The following is a 22,473-nucleotide window of genomic DNA, read 5'->3' on the forward strand; positions in this document are numbered from 1 at the left end:
CAGAAAACTCCACTTCAACCTACAATCTCATATAAATCCTCTAGCTCAAAATCTTTCTTCTAGAACTCTTCCTGATAACCCTGACAAGACGCCTTAAGAGACAGTGTGGCCTCGTGATCTCCTCTCCAGGGAAGAGAGTGACTAACCATCCAATATTTGGGAGTGTTACCACTGGGTAATTTCTCCACTCGTTACTTATCATTTATTACTCTATTGTATTATTGTTACTTATAGCGCTAACGCGCTGATTGTAGCACAATAAACGAAAAAATTTTTTTTTTTAATATAACTGAAATTAAAAATGGTTATTTATTTAACAAGTGTGGAAAGTAGTACTTTTCCTCACGCGAGGCAGGGTTTGCACGCACGAGCGAGCGAAGCGAGGCGAGTGCAAGTGCAAATTGCCGAGTGTGAGGAAAATACTTGACACTCGAGTTAAATATTATATTTTTTCTGCAACCATTCGATTTATTAACTAAAAGTACTAAAAGTCTACAAAAAGTAATTTATTTATTATAAACATTTATTGTTATATTACAATTATTTACATTACTTACGTATTTACATTACTTATTACATTTTCTGCTGTTTCTTTTATTGATGGAGGAGTGTTTTCTAAACAGGAATCACTAGAATCCATTTTAAATTTCTATAAGGTAACACTATAACCTTTTTAACTGTTATAATTAAAAATATCTAATTATTTATTAAAGTATTATTTTTATTTCTATATTCCTTTCAATTTTTATTTTATTTTTTTAATATTAGTTTTTTAATTATTTAGTTTACGTTAAATAAGCTTATTAAAGTTTTACAGAAAATATTTATGTTAATAACAAAACTTCTTATATCAAGGAAGCACAATAAAGTTTTTCCACTCACTAGTGCGGAAAGTGACACTAATGGGAATTTTCCCCCCACTAGTGTGGAAAGTTGGGCATTACACAGCTGATTTTAATTGAGTAATGAGAACTTCCCTACATGGTTGCAGAAAAAATATATTTTTTTGCTTTAAAGATCTTAACGAAGTAATTTTCATATTTATATTTTTAATATAACTGAAATTAAAAAAAATAATAAACTCGGTTATTCGTGTATTTAAATGTCTTCATTTTAATTATTACTTTTTACATAAAAACCCATTTCAGTAAAGCTATAATGTCTATAAAAATATGGACTTGAATTTACTCCTGTTTTTATTTCTTGTAATATGTTATTTTTGAAAGTGGTATAAGTCCATTTGGAGCTAAAAAAAATCGTTTATTTTTTTAAGAATTGTAATAATTATTATTTCTTAATAAAATTTAAAAGGTGTATAGTGTTAATAACATCACTTGAATAGATTAAGGTTTACGAATATTTTTAAATTAATTCAAATGCCAAACCTTAAATATCTCTCGATACATGGAAAAATGAACTTATACCATTTTCAAAAATAACAGCTCTTTTGTCACCATTTTACTTTTAAATTTATTTAGCTTTATTTAAAGACAAATCGTAATTATCCATCAATAAACTAACGATTTTTTTACACTCTAACCTTTCCATATATTTTGTTAAGTTCATAGAAGTTTTTTTTAAACTGTACGAGGGTCGTTTGAAAAGTCCGTGCAAAGTCAGAGAGATAGCACCACTGGCGCGTATCGAGGTTATGTTTAGTTAGTAGCATCTCTTGGAAGAACACACACCAAGTTTCAGCCAGATCTGTCAATTTCTTTGTGTTTGGCATTCGTTTGAATCGAGGAAATCGAGTGATTTTCAAAAAATGGACGAAAAAGAATTTCGTGTGTTGATTAAACACTACTTTATGAAAGGCAAAACGCCTCAGGAGACTAAAGAGAAGCTTGATAAACATTATGGTGACTCTGCACCTTCGATTAGAACAGTTTATAAGTGGTTTCAAAATTTTCGAAGTGGCCATATGGGCACAAGTGACGATGAACGTTCTGGACGCCCTGTTGAGGTTACTACTCCAGAAATCATTGATAAAATCCATGATATGGTGATGGATGACAGAAGAGTGAAGGTGCGTAAGATTGCTAGTGCTGTGGGCATCTCGAATGAACGGGTACATAATATTTTGCATCAACATTTGGACATGACAAAGCTATCCGCAAGATGGGTGCCGCGATTGCTCACGCTTGACCAAAAACGAAATCGTGTGAAGTGTTGCAAGGACGGTTTGCAGCTGTTCCAGAAGAATCCGCAGGACTTTAAGCGTCGTTTCGTCACTGTGGATGAAACATGGATACATCACTACACTCCTGAGACCAAAGAACAATCTAAACAATGGGTTACCAAGGGGGAACCTGCGCCAAAAAAGGCGAAGACCGTTCCTTCGGCCGGAAAGATTATGGCGACTGTCTTTTGGGATTCGCAAGAAATAATCCTCATCGACTATCTGGAAAAGGGTAAAACTATTACAGGTGCATATTATTCATCGTTATTGGACCGTTTGAAAACCGAGCTGCAAGAAAAACGCCCACGATTGGCCCACAAAAAAATCCTTTTCCATCACAACAACGCACCAGCTCACACCTCAGCAGTTGTGGTCGCAAAATTAATGGAAATAGGGTTCCAACTCGTTTCACATCCCCCCTATTCTCCAGACTTGGCTTCCTCGGACTACTATTTGTTCCCCAATATGAAGAAATGGCTGGCGGGAAAAAGATTTTATTCAAACGAGGAGGTGATTGCAGAAACGAATGGCTATTTTTCAGACTTGGACAAATCCTATTATTCGGAAGGGATCAACAAACTAGAGCAGCGTTGGATGAAGTGTATAAGCCTAAAAGGAGACTATGTTGAAAAATAAAAAAGGTTTACCCCAAAAAATTAAGTAGTTTTTATTTTTGCACGGACTTTTCATACGACCCTCTTATTTCAAGAATGCTGATGTCACTGCAGTGGTTTTCTTCATTTCTTGGACTCGTAATGATTCTTCATATCAACAGCATTTTTAGTGAATTCCCTAAAGGAAAGAACAAAGTATTATTCCATCATAAGTTATTCCAAAATAATTTTAAGAATCAAAGGATATCATAAAAGTAAATACACTTAATAATAAAGATAATAAAACACGATTACAACAACAAAAACGTATACTCTATATTGAAAAATAATTTAACGGGACAAATAATTTATTTTTAATATTTAATATATTTTAGAACATTATATAGCATTTTTTCAAACCTTTCTAATTATTTTTTATTTATTTAGTATAAAAGAAGGTAAATATTTAAAGAACATCGTAGATGAAATCACATAAGCAAGTGCTGAAAGGCCATTTGTGAGAAGGCTGACAAAACAAATTTGTTTAAATACAGTGCCTTACAGATAGTTTAATAAGAAAAATAATTTTATTGCTTGCCTAACATCGAGCTTTCCTTGATGATTGCGTGTTGTAATACAATAATAAAACTTCAACAAATGTTTTATGAAAGCAAACGTTTTTCTTCAGAACTCGTTTGCTAGTAATTTGAATCTCTCTTTGAGTTCAGTATATTGTAAGTTTTTTATGGAGATTCCAGGTTCAAATATTTATTAAATTATAAAAATTTAAACATTTTTTAATAAGTTAAACCCTGTAATTGATATTTGCTGAACTACCTAGTTTAAATACAATTTAATATGGCTAGATGAAGTTTGGCAACTCAATTAGTTTTTTCGATTTACTTAGGAGTTAGAAATAGATTAAATTAGGGCGGCCTCAAGGCCTACGCCTCTGCGACCCCTTCGGATCTATTGTGGCTCCTCGACTTTAGAGCTCACCCTCCAGACCCGTCCGTTTAATCAGAGTCTTAATTTTGGAGAGCTACTCTTGGGTAAAGCTTACATGCCTTGGTTTTTCCTCCCCGAGAAGTAATATCCTTAGCCTAGACAAGACCCTCACACTGACACAACACCAGTGCAGTGCTGTTTCCTCCTCTTCCTGACAGAACCTACAAAGGCTAGCCATCTGCCAGGCCCCGTGCGATGCATGTGTTTACTGAGTCTGCAGAGTGGCCGGTTAATAGGCCTACAATGATCCTTATAGCCCCACGCGGCCTTGACGGACTAATTCTGTGGACAGCCTCGGCGAATAGCCTCTAATGAACTCCTTCGCCTGTCTCTGTCCAGTGGTGGCAAGCCACCATTCCTGAGACCTACTCTGCACCCATAAGTTAATGGTCGCAGACTTAACACCTTTCGGCACCCCAAATCAGGGCTCCGGGCCAACGAATTGTCCCGCAGAACCTTCCCTGGCCAATAAATCTGCCGCTTCGTTTCCCTTATGTCCTGAATGACCAGGTACCCAAACCAGAAAGACCTTATTTTGGTCACTAATTTCCTTCAGGGCCCCCAGACAGTCCCAAACCAGCCTTGAGTTGACCTGGTAGGAACTAATAGCCTGTAAAGCAGCCTGACTAACCGAGAAAATTACTTAGGAGTTACTGATGCGTTTGGGAATTTTGGTTACTCTTGCACATCTGTATAAAATAGAAAAACTTCTAATTTTTCAATTTTCTTTTCTTTTTGGTTCTTTTTTTTATAATTGAATAATTATTTTTTGTTTACATTTATTTTCGTTGCCACTGTTTTGTTAATTGATTTTTATTTATTTTGAAGGGTACAAGAACGCACAAAATTACTATCAACTGGAGGTAAACTCCCGGTACCAGAAAATGCACAAGTTTCACGAAAGAAGACACCAGAACCAGCACCAGCACCAAAACCTAAGACACCTGAACCACAATCCAAAACACCAGAACCTAAAAGGCCTGAAACACCCAAAACAAAAACCCCAGAACTGCCAAGTGTAACTGTACCAATCACGATACCAGAACCTCCCAAAAACCGTTCACCAGCTAGAACACCTGAACCTCCGAAAATACCAGACTTTCCTAAAATACCAGATGTGCCGAAAATCACTCCAGCACCTAAAACTCCTCCACAACCATCGCCCCCACCTCCACCTCCACCGCCATTAGCTCCATCACCGCCAAAACCAGTCAGTCCAACAGTAACGCCTAGCTTCTCTAAGAAAACATCGGCTGAAATGCAGCCTGAATTAGTGGAAGCTACAGAATTTCCTGGCTATAAAATTCCTGCACAAGATCCATTAAAAAAGGCTACCGCTAGTATGATCTCCTCTAGACCCCTCTTAATCCCTACACCTGAGCCTAGCGATGACGAAGAAGTACTTGCCGATCTCGAAGAAGAAGAAGAAGAAGAACCTGATATTATTGAGGAAATCGAGGAAGAAGAGGAGGAATTTTTTCGAAAACCGTGAGTCGCATTTGCAAAGAAACAACAGAGAGAAAACCAACTAATCCGTAAATGTGACTAACATGAATTTGCTAATGTTTTCTTTTGCTAACAAAAACTAATGTACAGTTTTCTCTATCGATTTTTCCCAAAATGAAGATATACTCCATAATTTACCTTCAAAACTAAACCAAAAAAAGCTATCATTTTCAAACTGCTGAAAATGATTTTAAAGAGCTATTTCAAGGTGGCTACAACTTTAGCTTAAAAAATACTAATTTGCTTAATTGTATGCACTTACTTTCATTACTTAATTGGTTGATATAAAGATGCAGCCTACACTTTGCAAACATGGTGAAGAAGTTGCATTTTAATTATTGCACTGCTTTATTTTCACTGCTGCTTAACCTAGGATTATCCACAAGTTTATGTATTAGCTTCTTTTATTTTACAGAGGAGAACTTTGGGATTTACTTTTTGTTATGGAAACAAATTAATTCATCGCTTCAAAACGAAAGAGAACATAACAAAACAAAACAAAATTGCCTTTCCCTTTTTAACAATTTTAGGTTAGTTGATAGAACACATGATTAGAAACAAATATTTATATACATATTTACTGATCGATTTAAACTGATCGATTTAAACCATTCTATTTGGTTGAATCGTTGTTTTCTACGTCGCATTGAACAGCTGATTCTAGAAAGATTCTTCGGTCAGTTAGAAAATTATTCATTCCCCTATTTTGTCCTTTTTTTACTGAGAAATTTTAAAGATTTTGTAGTCTGTATGAATAAAAATAAATACCAAAAAATATTTACTTTTTTTATTAATTAAATTTCATGCAATAAAATGTGTACAAATTAAAATATTAATTTTAGACAAATCAGGCCAATTAAATTTTATTGAATCAGTACTTCATATAGTATGTAGATAACTTTTTCATATACAACTTATAATCATTTAAACAAAATCTAATAAATTGTAAACCAAGTGTCTGTAAATAGAAGATAAAATTGTCTTGCTTAATTTGGCAAATAGCAATTAAATCATATTGACAAAATTAATACAGTTTTCTAAACTTTAGAGCATTTTCCACTTCTTTCTTTGGTATAGTAGAATTTTTCACTTTGTATTACATTCTGAAAAAGAGATAGAAGCTTTTCTATGAATAGTCTGTATTTGTTTGTAGTCTTTTTATTTAAGATATCTATTTAAGCATGTTAATTTTTCCCAAATTCTTTAACTTGGGATCTTAGCAGCTTTTAGTTAAAATTTGGTAATTAACTTTGGTAATTAGGTTTCTGTTGATTTTATTGAAAATATTTCTGTTAATAATTATTTAATTGCTATTCAGAGCAATTCTGGATGGAAGGTTGGGTGGTTGATAAGCGTTTCTTACCAGAAGGAAGAAAAATAATGTCGATTTCAGACATTTTTAAATTTTTGCCAAGATTCCAACCTTAGAACTAGATCATCTTTAGGGCTCATTCTAGGGATCTTTTTTTTTTAAAAAAAAATCTGTTGCAACTAGCGAATGCGATATAAGATAAAAATATCGTGAATATGATCGGTGAGGGCACCCAGTAGTGTCACTCCATTAACGTGAATATTACTATACTGCTCTCCTCATGAGAGGCCATCTTCTCTTCAGTCTCGTTGGAGGATTACCTATTGAGGATAATTAAAATATGTTTTTACACTATTATGTGTAAAGTTGGTGGGTATTCTCTCTTTACTGTTTACGTCAGAAGTTTTATTTTGCAACCGATAGGCAAGCTCTTTACTCCTCTATTTCATTATTCACACTTTTAAAGCAACTAATGTATTTTAGAAACAAACACTGTCTCTAATTGAAGTCCTATAGTTTTTCAAGTAATGAAAATTTGGTCATTACAGGCTATACGAGGGTCGTTTGAAAAGTCCGTGCAAAAATAAAAACTACTTAATTTTTGGGGGTAAACCTTTTTTATTTTTCAACATAGTCTCCTTTTAGGCTTATACACTTCATCCAACGCTGCTCTAGTTTGTTGATCCCTTCCGAATAATAGGATTTGTCCAAGTCTGAAAAATAGCCATTCGTTTCTGCAATCACCTCCTCGTTTGAATAAAATCTTTTTCCCGCCAGCCATTTCTTCATATTGGGGAACAAATAGTAGTCCTAGGAAGCCAAGTCTGGAGAATAGGGGGAATGTGAAACGAGTTGGAACCCTATTTCCATTAATTTTGCGACCACAACTGCTGAGGTGTGAGCTGGTGCGTTGTCGTGATGGAAAAGGACTTTTTTGTGGGCCAATCGTGGGCGTTTTTCTTGCAGCTCGATGAATAATATGCACCTGTAATAGTTTTACCCTTTTCCAGATAGTCGATGAGGATTATTCCTTGCGAATCCCAAAAGACAGTCGCCATAATCTTTCCGGCCGAAGGAACGGTCTTCGCCTTTTTTTGGCGCAGATTCCCCCTTGGTAACCCATTGTTTAGATTGTTCTTTGGTCTCAGGAGTGTAGTGATGTATCCATGTTTCATCCACAGTGACGAAACGACGCTTAAAGTCCTGCGGATTCTTCTGGAACAGCTGCAAACCGTCCTTGCAACACTTCACACTATTTCGTTTTTGGTCAAGCGTGAGCAATCGCGGCACCCATCTTGCGGATAGCTTTGTCATGTCCAAATGTTGATGCAAAATATTATGTACCCGTTCATTCGAGATGCCCATAGCACTAGCAATCTCACGCACCTTCACTCTTCTGTCATCCATCACCATATCATGGATTTTATCAATGATTTCTGGAGTAGTAACCTCAACAGGGCGTCCAGAACGTTCAGCGTCACTTGTGCCCATATGGCCACTCCGAAAATTTTGAAACCACTTATAAACTGTTCTAATCGAAGGTGCAGAGTCACCATAATGTTTATCAAGCTTCTCTTTAGTCTCCTGAGGCGTTTTGCCTTTCATAAAGTAGTGTTTAATCAACACACGAAATTCTTTTTCGTCCATTTTTTGAAAATCACTCGACTTCCTCGATTCAAACGAATGCCAAACGCAAAGAAATAGACCGATCTGGCTGAAACTTGGTGTGTGTTCTTCCAAGAGATGCTACTAACTAAACATAACCTCGATACGCGCCAGTAGTGCTATCTCTCTGACTTTGCACGGACTTTTCAAACGACCCTCGTATGTACATGAACATTGTTTATATATTCCTTATTCCTTAAAAAATGATATTTAAAAGTAAATCATATTTTTACTTGGCAGTTGTATTATATCTTTGAAAGTGAATCCACTTTACAATGTCAAGGTTTTTTTTTTGTAACTCCATTGATTCCCATTTTTAACGCCAAAATAAATACCTTTCATCTTTTTTTGTCTTTTAAAAAAGAAAGTAATACACATGTTAATTAACACCCAGCTGATGTGTGAATCTCCAAAATAAATAAACATTATGTAAGCGAATGATAGAGGATTTCTTTTGTACATATGTATATATGTATGTATATAATATTTGGTTTGGTACAAACACTTGGCTAAGAAAACACTTTGTCTATTTATTTAAGTGCCCTTGAATTTGATTCACAGCCTTTATAATTACTAACTTCGACTAATTATTAATAAAATAAATCATATCTGTTTAAATATGTTCTTAATTTTATCATATTAATGTGATACACAATAAATATTCCCTTTTTTAAAACTATTTAATGTAGGAATTATGTTTGAAATAGACGGAAAATATGTTTTACAGTAGATAGAATTGCCTATCTCTCTCTTGAGGATATTCTCTAGGAAAGGGGGAGATTTTTTTTTTTTTTTTGCTGCTGCTGTGGCCAGGATCCTGTTGGAAGGTATCCCATTGGAGTTACGCCAGACGTTTGGCCACCAAAATGAACTTAGCACGGCAAAGAAGATGCTGCTTTCTTACGCCAATCTCTGTTAGAATTGTTTTTATTAAAGATAAACATTATTTTCTGATTAAGAGAGCTTTTGAAAAATACTCTTAGTTTTTAAGTTTCTCCAATACTTATCTGTTAGTTTCTTTCGTTATTTTTATCTAGCTCTGATGAAGTTCAATGTACTGGCAGCTTCTGGACAAATTTTCTCTCGTTACTGACAACACAGTCCATCATTAGGATGTCAAGCTGTAAAAGAAGATCATTTTTTTAAAGGCCAACAGCAGAAATCGAACTCGGAATCTTCGCGTGGAAATCCAATCTTCTGGTTTGTCTTCTCCTGGTTCTATGAACCAGACTTTTTGTGATAGCTGCAATGGAAAAATTCCTTATTCTGTTGGCCGATAAAAACTAGTGACTGTAATACTTTTTTAAAAAATCTTTTATTGAAATTCACAACTGCGACAACTGTTGCAACTAGCGAATGCGATATAAGATAAAAATATCGTGAATATGATCGATGAGGGCACCCAGTAGTGTCACTCCTTTAACATGAATATTACTGCACTGTACTCATGAGAGGAGAGCAGATCGCGGGATCATCTTCTCTTCAATCTCCTTGGAGGATTACCTGGTAATGCGGAAGAAGGTAGGGGTTCTATGAGAGGGTTAGGATGAGCTGCTGTAGAGGAATGAAATTTGAGAAAACGAGTGTTAGCAAGATCTGTAATGAAAGGAATTTTGAGGTCATTATGGATGGTGAGGTTAGATACTAAGAACGGAGCGTTAAGAAGTTTTCGTAGTATTTTTGACTGTAATGTCTGGAGGCGTAGTGAGTTGGAACGCTTAGTCGATCCCCATACTTCGATACCGTATGTCCAAATAGGTCGCAGTAACATTAGATACAAGAGTCTTTTTTTATGTAGAAATAGAAATAGAAAAGAAATTTATTATTCTAGGACAATTGTCCCCTAAGGAACAAATAGAGGCCTTAACAGTTTGGCCTGTGATTAAACAGAAAATAAATAAATAAATAGGTATTTACAAAAAGTGAAAATAAAAATAACAGCAGAAATTAAGGAAATAAATTAAAACAATTAGAATTTCGGAGGAAGCTGGATAGAAATGAGATAACTGAATAGACGGGATTTAAAGATAGAAAGGGTGGGAGCATGGCGGACAGGTTAAGTTTCGAACGTTTGTCAAGTAGTCTGGTGAGAAGTTTTGTAACATTGGGTTAGTTTCTTGTCTTTTCAGTCTAGTATAGGGATTCCACGTCATCCGTTTCTCTAGGTACAGTCCAAGGTAGCGTACTTTGTCCACAGTTGGTATAGGAGTTTGGTTCAAGATGATGGGAGGTAGGATTATCCGTCTAAGAGTAAATACTGTAAATTTTGATTCACCATTTGAAAAGCAAGTCCTGTAAGTGGTTGATGTGTGTTTGTAGAGCTCGTGTAGCGATAAGAGGATCGGAATGAGGAAATAAGATAGCAGTATTATCAGCAAAGGTGGAGAGGATGGTATTTTGGTGTTGAGGTATGTCTGCTGTATTATAAGGAGTAAAGAAGAGGACCTAGTACACTGCCCTGAGGAACACCAGCTCGAGGTAGACGGATATCAGAGTCTGCTGCTCCACAGTTGAAATATCGATCTTTTAGAAAGGATTTGAGGATAGAATAGAAAGTCGATCCTCCATACTTCGATGCCGAAATACTTTTAAAAGCGAAAAAGACTAAATAAATTCATATTGTCGGCTAAGAAGAGCCCGCATTTACATCATGTCACGATCATGAGTTCAGAATTAGAAACTCAATTCATTTATATTTCTCACATATAATAATTCTTCGAGTCAGAAGATTAATATCTTAACTTATAGGTGTGAATCAAAGATAGCCGTGTTCTCTTCATCTTCTCAAGCACAATTACCCTAATTTAACTTGCAGTTCCAAAAATTCTAGTTAGCCGATATTGTATTCCGTGGCAAGATATTTGGAATTTGCTTATGAATCTTAAATCGTTGTAAATGGTGATGAACAATGTTGGTCTTCGAGATAAATCCATAGATAAATGGCTTTACACAATTAACAGTAAATAGAACCTAGATTGATCGGATAATCCAACTATTCCATAATCAATCACGCACTGTTTATAATAATCATAGGATAACATTCATGGAAATAAATTCTTCCATCACCAATTATGATTTGTTAATAAGGATAGCATACTCGTAAATACACAGTTTTGTGTAAAATTACATATGTCTGTACTCGCCCAGTAGAGTGAAACCTATCAGGTTACCTCTCATGTGACTTCCATCTTATTGAATTTGACATACGAGGGTCGTTTGAAAAGTCCGTGCAAAAATAAAAACTACTTAATTTTTTGGGGTAAACCTTTTTTATTTTTCAACATAGTCTCCTTTTAGGCTTATACACTTCGTCCAACGCTGCTCTAGTTTGTTGATCCCTTCCGAATAATAGGATTTGTCCAAGTCTGAAAAATAGCCATTCGTTTCTGCAATCATCTCCTCATTTGAATAAAATCTTTTTCCCGCCGGCCATTTCTTCATATTGGGAAACAAATAGTAGTCCGAGGGAGCCAAGTCTGGAGAATAGGGGGGATGTGAAACGAGTTGGAACCCTATTTCCATTAATTTTGCGACCACAACTGCTGAGGTGTGAGCTGGTGCGTTGTCGTGATGGAAAAGGACTTTTTTGTGGGCCAATCGTGGGCGTTTTTCTTGCAGCTCGGTTTTCAAACGGTCCAATAACGATGAATAATATGCACCTGTAATAGTTTTACCCTTTTCCAGATAGTCGATGAGGATTATTCCTTGCGAATCCCAAAAGACAGTCGCCATAATCTTTCTGGCCGAAGGAACGGTCTTCGCCTTTTTTGGCGCAGATTCCCCCTTGGTAACCCATTGTTTAGATTGTTCTTTGGTCTCAGGAGTGTAGTGATGTATCCATGTTTCATCCACAGTGACGAAACGACGCTTAAAGTCCTGCGGATTCTTCTGGAACAGCTGCAAACCGTCCTTGCAACACTTCACACGATTTCGTTTTTGGTCAAACGTGAGCAATCGCGGCACCCATCTTGCGGATAGCTTTGTCATGTCCAAATGTTGATGCAAAATATTATGTACCCGTTCATTCGAGATGCCCACAGCACTAGCAATCTCACGCACCTTCACTCTTCTGTCATCCATCACCATATCATGGATTTTATCAATGATTTCTGGAGTAGTAACCTCAACAGGGCGTCCAGAACGTTCATCGTCACTTGTGCCCATATGGCCACTCCGAAAATTTTGAAACCACTTATAAACTGTTCTAATCGAAGGTGCAGAGTCACCATAATGTTTATCAAGCTTCTCTTTAGTCTCCTGAGGCGTTTTGCCTTTCATAAAGTAATTTTTTGAAAATCACTCGACTTCCTCGATTCAAACGAATGCCAAACACAAAGAAATAGACCGATCTGGCTGAAACTTGGTGTGTGTTCTTCCAAGAGATGCTACTAACTAAACATAACCTCGATACGCGCCAGTGGTGCTATCTCTCTGACTTTGCACGGACTTTTCAAACGACCCTCGTAAATCTAAATAGATAAATTCTGTACAAGAATTCATTCTGCACACTGTAGGATTAAAGAAACTATACTGTTGCAGGCTGTACTACGCAACTCTTGAAATTCAGTCTCATATACGAGTATCTTTTATGCAAAAATATTAATAAAAGGGAAATATGTTGAATTATAATAAGTTTTTCTTTTTTTGTAATGCAGTTTTTGAGAAAATGCAAAAAAATCTATTGTGTCATATTTGAGTCGTTCATTGCACAAATCTATTAACTCCACTTTTTGAAATATCTTTAAATTTAAGTGTCAAATCACTTGGTTCAGTCATAGCTTTTTATATTTATAATAAATTTCCTTAAATAATAAAGGTTAACACTATTAAACGACATTTTTTTTGGCTATTGAATAATAAATAATTTATTTCAGAAGCCATTTTGATTAACTCCGTGCTCTAATGTAAATCTTTGCAATAATTCAACTCAAATTCAGTTGCAGGCGCTGAATGATAACGGTAAATTTATTTGAATTTATATTATAAACAGAATTACAAAAAAAACAATTTACATTATTTCATCCCATTTCTCCATTTTATGTTTTATGAAGTTTTATCGTGTTGTACAGTAAACGTCTTATTTGAATTTCTGATTTTCTATTCCTCGCCCCAAAATCACAACTCTGGCTATTCTGTAATATTAATCACGCTTGAATTACGTACGAATTCATGTAGTAAATACTCGTATTTCCTAAGTTTTGCTTTCATTAGCAAGCGTGCATTAGTTTTGATTCCACAATGATTCCCTTGTTTAACACTTTTGTCACAGAAAAATTCCCTGGGCCCTCTAAAATTCCCTTCTTAGCTAGGTTTCCTTATTTCTTTATGGCCACATACTCCTAGGAATTCTTAAATCCTGGATAGAATGAGCGCACAAATGTGGCAAGTGCAAGTTAGTAATATATTAGTTCCTTTAGCTGTAGCAAAGAAAGGAACTAATTTCAAAATGTTATTTTAGATTTGTTAGTGTTCAATTGATTGCATTTACAAGTTATAATTTTTTTGCAATGTAATTCACACTTCCTTAAAAAGTTATATTTAAGGTGTAATATTAAATTATCCACTTTTATTATCGCATTATCTCATTTGTGTAAACAAAATATAGAAATATCGCTGAGAGATATGTTTTATTGCAGTTAATTCATTCATTCTTAAATTTATAAAAAAGTGTAAATTATTAAAACAAAAAATTTAGACGTCTTCAATGAAATATAATTTTATATCCTTTGATATATTCTTAAAAATCTTCCAGCTTCTTGCAATAACTAACTTCCGCCTCACTAAGCTTTCCCACTAAAGAAAATCATTTTTCTTAAAGCTAGTTTTTTTTCTAGATCAATAAAAGCAAACCTTACTTTCTTGTCTCATGTTCAGATACCATTTTTGGGTCTAATTTTTCACAAGCAAATCACATTTTGGTTATAAAAAAGGGGGGGAAAATGCCAATTTTGGTTTTAGTAGGATAATTACTTCTTCTCATTAAAGAAATGTGACTGTGATATACAGGGTGTTCATTTTAAGACGGCTCAAATGCATTTCATGATAAAACGGTTGATCTGAGCAAAAAATGGTAGAGGAAAAATTTGTTACCTGTCAACTCTAGTTTCAGAATATGTGACTTGATTTTAGAATCCTGCCCGCATACGGGTCTGACGCGCGACCAAAAGTGAGGATTTGCTGTTGACCCCTCATTTTCATATACACAGTTTTAAAGAGTATAAAAAAGGTTATGAAAGAAACCGGAAACCGCAATTCGATATCTTTAAAATTAAAGGTGCTAGGCCATTTCAAAATCTGGTATTTATTAATCATATTTCAATTTTTTTAACTTGTTATCAAGGAGTTAGAAGAGCACGCGATAGGTCATTTTTATGTATTTTTTCATCCCATTTCTACTAAAAATATTGCCAAGGCAGTAAAGCTAGTATTTTTCTTAATATAGGGAAATAAGTCGTTTTCCGAGTGATTTTTCTAAGAAAAATCAAATGTTAAGAGCTTTAGATGTTCTCAAGCATACACAAAATGGGTAAAAATTAATTTTACATCTGTTACAAACAAGAGGATTTAATCATTATTTGGTAATTTTGGGGAGAGTTGCGTTTAATTACCAAAAAAATTGGAAATCTCCTGCCACATATTTAACAGATCAATATCTTTCATGTAAAGGATCAAACTTATTCCTTAATTTATCAAATAATGCACTTTACGCAGCTTGTACTGTGCCTTCAAAGGTGCCTCTTCTGACTCGCAAGCCAGGTTAGCCAGGAGGTTATCAACTGCTCTCTGTACCTTGAAAATTACAATAAAAGAAAGATGAATAAAATTTGCGCTAGAAATATGGTTATTCTGTAAATTCAAAATATATATTTCAAAAATTCGACAAGTTCAAATTAAACTAATACTTTTTTGAGGGGGTAAAAACTATTAATCTGTAATCAAACTTTTTAAGTAAAGAGCTGTTAATTGATTATAAACTAGTTTTCTCACTTTAGTCAAAGTTATTGTAAATACTTCGCCAGTGTGAAAAACCTCTTAACAATTTACTAGAGTAATCACTTATACTGACGGATATTAATGAATCAATATTGATGCTACAATGGACCCTCATCTTCTAAACTTGTCACTTTTGCTGACAACTTAACTCATTTCAACAAACGTTTAAAATGATTTAATAGATTTTACTGTTTTTTTAATTTTGACGGCTAGTTTCTTTATTGAAATACTTTTTCAATTATTTAATGTAATTTAAAAGAAAAAAGATACAATTAGGTTAAAATGTTTAAAACAATAATACATTATTAAGATCATAGTTTGACCTTTAAAGAAATATGAAATTCACTTTATAAGAAAATATTTGGCATCTTGTTTAAAGTTCATCAAAATGATCACAAAGTTCGCTGAGAACTTATCTCTCTTTTTTTTCAAAACGAAAGAAAAGAAATCACTTATTTTAGAAAAAAATGATTTGAAATATGAATATAATTTTCTATAAACATAAACATGAAGTTTATTAAAAAACTTTTGTGCATTTTCTTAACGCTGATATATTTTTAAAATTAAAGGAACCATGTTGTTTGGTTTTTAATTTAGAGTTTTGAAAATATTTTTGAGCGGAGTGACCCAAAAACGATAGAAAACTCGAACTAGAGTACCATTTCGATCGCTTTGGTTTGTAAACTTTTTTGAATGAAAACAGAATGTCTCATTACTAAAAAATGCAAAACATTTTTATTCTCTCGAAAATGCTTGTTTAAACATTTACGACAAATATGAATATATATTGGTTTTAGTGACTGAAAAAATGTTAGATTAAGGATTCAAATAAAAAACAACAACCCCCTTTTTTGCCAACGTTTCGACAAATATATTGTCTTCTTCAGGGGCTAGATATTACAAATAAACAAACTACAAACTTTATCACTTATTTAAAAAATAAAATATCCAACATTTTGATCCTATTTCTTTCAAATTGAGACAATTGTCGTCCAGATTGAACCATTTTAGAACATTGTAACAAAAAAGAAAAAAAAACAATACTTACTCGATTATTTGAAAGCTATAACAACCCTAAATACGCAAGTATCCTCAAATAACTGAACGCTTTTCCATCTCACAACTCAGCCAGTGCCTGTTTAATTAGGAGAATACCTTATAAACCTTACCAGAATCCATTTTGCCTAAAAATAATCTATTACCACCCGACATAAATATCAAGCACTTTTATTATAATTAATATCATTTTCCAGAAATAATGTTTTGGGTTATGTCTTGTGGGCGTGGCTAACTGCTATGTAAACAATAACAAAGAACTTGAAATCTTTCCTTATGTAGCGGAAACTAATATTTGAATTAAATTTTCAATTTTAATTGTAATAATTAGAATGAGAGATAGTTGATAGTTGTAGGCGTTAGTCTCATGTCTGATTTTACATATTTAGAGTGAAATGTCCTCAGAACTTAACTTCAAAATGTGGGAAAGGTCTATTTACGACAATTGTTGGTTGATGAATCAGTCTGAATCTTTTTTAATTCGTGTGCAATGTTGATTGCGTAAGTGATTGAAATGAGTATTTTAGTCGTTGCATTTCCTGTATGTTTTCATATGCCTTCTTGTAAGTAAAAAAGGTGTACATCTTACAACTAAATGGACGCTATTTGTTTGTACAATAGTTAATAAACCAGGAAGACGAGTATTATCTCAAGAACAGTCATTTTTTTTTGCTACTGAGAGGCTAATTTTGTGCTACTAGTAAACCTTATCAAACAATAATTCTGAATCGTTACGCCTTCGCTTTTACACGTCCTTTGATGCATACCACGGATGAGAAGAATCTTCCTGCCCCCCTCAACCTTCTCAAAAAAAAAAAAAGAGCCTTCGTCAAAGTAGTTGTAGAAGACGGAGAGTACGACGATATGCCTACTTTCTCTGTATGTAATGATAATGGTGATGAAATAGGGGGTACAGTCTGGGGGCCCTTGAGTGAGGGAGGCATGCGCTGATAGTTTGTTCTCCCACTCTTTACACAGTCGGGGCTAACCCCCTCCTTGGGTTTTTGTTCATCCACTCACTACACATCGGCATCTTCAGCGAAAGAGTTAATAACATCTGTAGTTCACTTTTGGGCACCTTACCGTCTTCTACTAAAAAGGTAAGTCACAGATTTTAATTCAAAAAAAATTTTTTTTTTGAACACCCCAACTCTTTATAGATTATTTCGCAATAAGTATCTTAAGCAATTGAAGATTGAGACATAATATACATATTTTATCAAATAACTAATCTACAGCAATTAAACACCCTTTTTATGTGCCGGTTTATTGTCTGGTACAAGAAGTGGGAGCCCTACATTGTTGCTCCTGAAGTACTAAAGGACACTTCAAGGCCGGGGAAACTCCTGCAAATCGATTTTGTTCCTAAGTGAGTGTGTATGTGTGAGCATGAAAATACCGCCCTTAGTTCGCGATGGTAAACGTTCATTGCCGAGCGCCCCAAGTATTGATTAAAACTGGAAGGAAAGAAAAGGCTTTGTGAATGAAAAGAGTATGCAATGTAATTGCTCCAGGTTTTGGAGATTGACCCCTTAACCTCCCAAATTATTGCAAGGATATCTTACTTTACCTTTTATTAAACTCCTAGTTAATAGGATAATAAGTTAATTATTTTATTTTAACACGTTTTTAACCAGTTCAGAACTTGTCCAGTTCTTTTCTTTGGTGAAAAAACTATTTGTTACAGATAACGAACACAAAATTATTGATTGGTTAAGTATATAAATTGGAAATTGGTTAATTTCTTTATGATTTTTAATGTATAGAAAATATAATTAATATTATTCTAATTAATAGAATATAATTCTTAAAAAAAATGGCTTCTTCAAGAACTGTTTCAAGCCAAACTTACACGGAGTGCTACCTAACACACAAAATTGTAGGAAATTCAAATCGTTTTTCGATTAATTCCAGAGATATTTTGTAGAATTAATTTTTCTTTTTCAGTTTTCACTACAGCAATTTTTTTAATAATTTTCTTTTAATTCATACATTATTCTCATTTTATCAAAAAAAAATTTAAAATGATCAGAGGTAGAGGGTTGGGTTTGGGGCTCCCTGTGTGGTTTTTTTAATCTATTTTGCCGTTCTAACTTCATAATAATAATAGTAATTTTTAATTATTGGGAGAATTCTGAATTTGTGATCAGTTTTGAGTCGTTTTTTTCTATTTTTAGTGTTCTTTGAACTTCGCGTTCTAAACAACAAATGTACTGAAATCCTATAAGTTTCGAGATATTATTTTTAAAGAGCTTTTCTATTTTTTCTTTTTTCTAAAATACATTTATTGACACAATCATAATTAATGAACACTAGATTTATTTATTTTTTATCCCGATTTGAGTGATAAATGCTGAAAATAATTTGATTTTTATCACAAATCTATGAATGCTAAAATTTATGAATACAAATAGTAATTATTACTTATTAAAAAGAAGCCTTAAATCTCGTTACCTTTAACGAAATGCCCTTGAGAAATCAACAACACAAAAAGCACAAATTAGCATAAATCATAAAACAACTAGACAACATGGTAGCTCATTTATTCAAAATAACCTTTAAAAATTAAACTCGAGGCAAATCAATTTTATTACCATTGTAATAAAATAATTGACAATTCACAAAATTATCTGCAGCCACAAAATTTTTATTACAACGTTTAGTTAATATTATTAATACTTGTTAATATAGAACATTTGGAATTTGAAAAAAAAATTATACTTTGTTCATATGATAAAGCGAGTTCTTTGAAAACATTAGGGTCAACAAAAGGGCTGTTCTGGATATGTTTTATGTAAAAATTAGATGTAAATGTGAATACATATTTTGATCAACCAATTTGCTTTAAATTTTGTATTTAATTTTGTTATCAGAAATTTAAAACTTATTGATTAATATACATTATCTTACTTTTCCTTCTCTTTTCGCAATGGAAGAGTAGAAAAAGATCTCTACCCCCATTTCTAATATTTATTACAGTCCTATATATCCATGTACAAACCGCGAAAACTTTATTTACTCATTAAGCTAGCTCACAGTTTATTACGTCCAACAATCATTGGTGACTAAAAATTAAAATTGTGCCTAGTTCCTATGAGCTAGGAATTTCTTAGTTCATGAATATGAATTTGTGATGAATTTCTACTAAAGTTGAAAAGATCTTCTATCACAGTTTTGGATAATTTTTGAGTAAAAAAAAAAAACTCGTTTTTCAAAATAAAGGGATCCTCAAAATTTTTTATTTCTGGTGAAAAACTTAAAAAAATATAAAATGCGGAATACTTGCTCTGCAAAAAAAAATGAAAGCATTTTGAAAATCTCCCTTACTGTTCGTATTTTCCTCAAGTTACTCATGTAATTTTTGTTTTTCTGTTATGACTGTAAAAAGAAATATTTATTTGTTTTATAACAAATAGTTTTCTTTAATATTATAATTTTAAAAGGCCTTAGTAAAAGTGTAAATAATAAAAAGAAAGCTCTTAAAAGAATGCATTAAAAGGCTTCTCAGATTATAAAATTTAATATAGGTGTTCGCTTGTTAAATTCTCTATTTATTCAGGTGTCTATTTATAGTCATCATAATACTACTATAACTGTCATTTATTAATTAAATTTAAACATAATTTACAGTTATATTATTTCCAATTTAGATGGCATTGCATACAATCCACGTCTGTAATTATAGTGGCATTATAATGTAATAATTTTTTTATTATCAATTTATTATTTTATTAGTTTGTGGTAGTGTTGGATAAATTTTCTCTTCGAAACTTATAATATTTTAAAGCCATCGTTTGAAATAAAAATAGTGGAGTCTAGATTTTGGTTTAGTCTTCATATTTCGTTTTCTTCTAGGTGCTATTTAGGTTTAACACTTGTACTCAGTCATAACTCAGGTATTTGAAAAAGAAATAATATCTGTTTATAATAAAATTGGTAATAAACTTTGTGAGTTCGCTTTTACTAATTAAGCTTTTATTTATTTTTTAAGTTTAAAACTCTGGTTTATTTGGTGTTATCTGTGAATTTGTTTTTTTGGCAGTAAATATAGGTTAGGTTAAATTGCTTGTCTAACAAGTATAGGAGTTACAGCACCGAACGCAGTAAGTCTAAAAGTCAATCTATTATTCCAAAACAGTTAGAAAAACAAATAGGTAATTTAATAATGACGGAATGGAAATGAAAAATTTGTTTTACGAGGAACAATAGTTGTATTTATTACACTTTCAAGTTTTTTTTTTATAAGTGATCCAATTAACTTTTTGTTGGAATAGATGAAATATTAAATAGGAAATTTAATTTCGAACTAGAATTTCCTAATTATTGTAATATTTATTTGAATTCCTGGACAGATTCATTTCCTCATTATCAGATTTTTATTTCTCAGAGACTTTGAAAATAAATTAAATTTGTCACAATTCAATACTAATCCTTTACAGTGATTTTTAAACAAAACAAAAATGTTACTGAATAAATTAAACCATTGGATATTGTAAAATTTTATTAATAACATTCTATGTTACCCTTTTTTTTTAAATAATAATTCATTTTCTTTAATCTGGCATATTTGATTTATTACTGCTGATAAATACTCTTGGGGAAACATTTTATAATTATCATTTTCACTTGTCACATTTTAAGTACATCGATATGAAGCGATAGAAAATTAAAAAATATTATTAACTAAAAATCAGTGCACTAAAGTTGTTTTAATGAGAAATTAAACTCTGAACTTGAATGTCCTAAAACTAAAGATATTTTTTTTTGTTAACAATTAGATTATTTTTGTAACCTTTATACCCCCATTGTTATTTCCACTGACTTCATCTGTTACTTTTTCGGCCAGGTGTAAACATATCATTTTTTTCGATAAGAGATATAGTTAAAGCAATAAATGATAAAAATAACTACTTTTGTCTCAAATATTACTTATAATGTAAAGAGAATACTCGACTGAAGTTGATTTATTGGTTGACAGATCTCTTTTGTTAAAAATAATAATAATAATTTAACATTTACATTACATTTAAGACCCATTTTTTTCTATCTCTTATTCTAATTTTAAATTCTTTGTTGAAATGTAACGACAATAGTTTAAATTAAGCTAGCCTTGAAAATGTTAGACCATATATACTGAGTTAATTATTCTATTAACAGTAGATTCTGTAAGAACATTTTAAACTGTCTCTTGCTATTTTACTATGAAAATGCTATTATTTAAAAAAGATTATTACAGCAAAATTGAATCAATTTTTTTTTACTTAGCAGGTAAAAATAATCAGAATGTATCCAACGGTTTTTACTAAACTTCGATAAGAACCTAATCTTATCTCAAATGTACAACATAGCAGACTCATTGTTAATTCTAGTGCTTTTATCCAAAAGAAATATTATTAATTGTGGAGGAAAAAAAACCTTTCTCATTCGATTATTTCATTTCGATTAATCAATCTGTTCGATTAAATTGATTAAAAATTTCACATAAAAATGTTTATAGAAGATAATTGTTGCCAATTTGTGTATTTTTGTATTATTATCATTATTATTTGCCAAGTTTTCTGTCTAGGGAACTTTGGACATTTTCTAGGCTTATACTCGTACTTATTAAATATTTTTACATTTTTTAACCATTTAAGGTTGGCGTGCCTTACTGTTATGCATCTAAAATTGCAATTTAAAATCACTGTAAGATGGAACATCTTACTTTTCTCTTTCGATTTGAATAAAATTTGGCTTCGCGCAGATTTTTTAGCTACCTCGTATAGTGTAGGTTTTTTTTTTTTTTTTCAACTATTCCAAATTTGGGGACAAATTTAAGCATTTGAAAAGATTTCCAAATAATAATTTTCGTAAGGGAAGGGATTAGCCATGAGGTTAGCATACTGGACTCCCACGCGGAGGTCCCGGGTTCGAATCCAGCTGCTGACCCTTAGATTTTCTCCTTCCTAGGAGCTTCTTACAGCTCACTCTCCGGTGATGGACAGTGTTGTCTGTAACGAGAGAACACTGTCCGGAGGCCGGCAGTGCACTGAAAAAAGCTCTGGGCGCCAATAACCTTAGATGTTGACGCGCCTTAAATCATTAAAAAAAAAAAATTCGTTGGATATACACACCTTTATACAAAATAGTAGTTTTTTTTTACAAATTGTTCAGTGTGTACT

General features: G+C 32.9%; 1 protein-coding gene across 4 annotated transcripts in view; it reads left to right on the forward strand.

The window, feature by feature from the left end:
- Nucleotides 1–22,473, forward strand: part of Argk1 (Arginine kinase 1) — a 137,853-nt gene that overhangs the window by 84,459 nt on the left and 30,921 nt on the right. For 2 of the 4 annotated variants that reach the window (XM_074137127.1, XM_074137126.1), the window contains one exon: nt 4,609–5,268. The exons of 1 other annotated variant lie outside the window; for it this stretch is intronic. In XM_074137127.1, the coding sequence (XP_073993228.1) occupies nt 4,609–5,268 (660 nt within the window). Of the gene's footprint in view, nt 1–4,608; nt 5,269–17,256; nt 17,413–22,473 lie in introns of those variants that run through there. One more of the 4 variants, XM_074137130.1, reaches the window with a different exon arrangement.

This window comes from Rhodnius prolixus, unplaced genomic scaffold (assembly GCF_049639745.1).
Source record: "Rhodnius prolixus isolate KJV_2025 unplaced genomic scaffold, Rpr scaffold_5, whole genome shotgun sequence".
NCBI lineage: Eukaryota > Metazoa > Arthropoda > Insecta > Hemiptera > Reduviidae > Rhodnius > Rhodnius prolixus.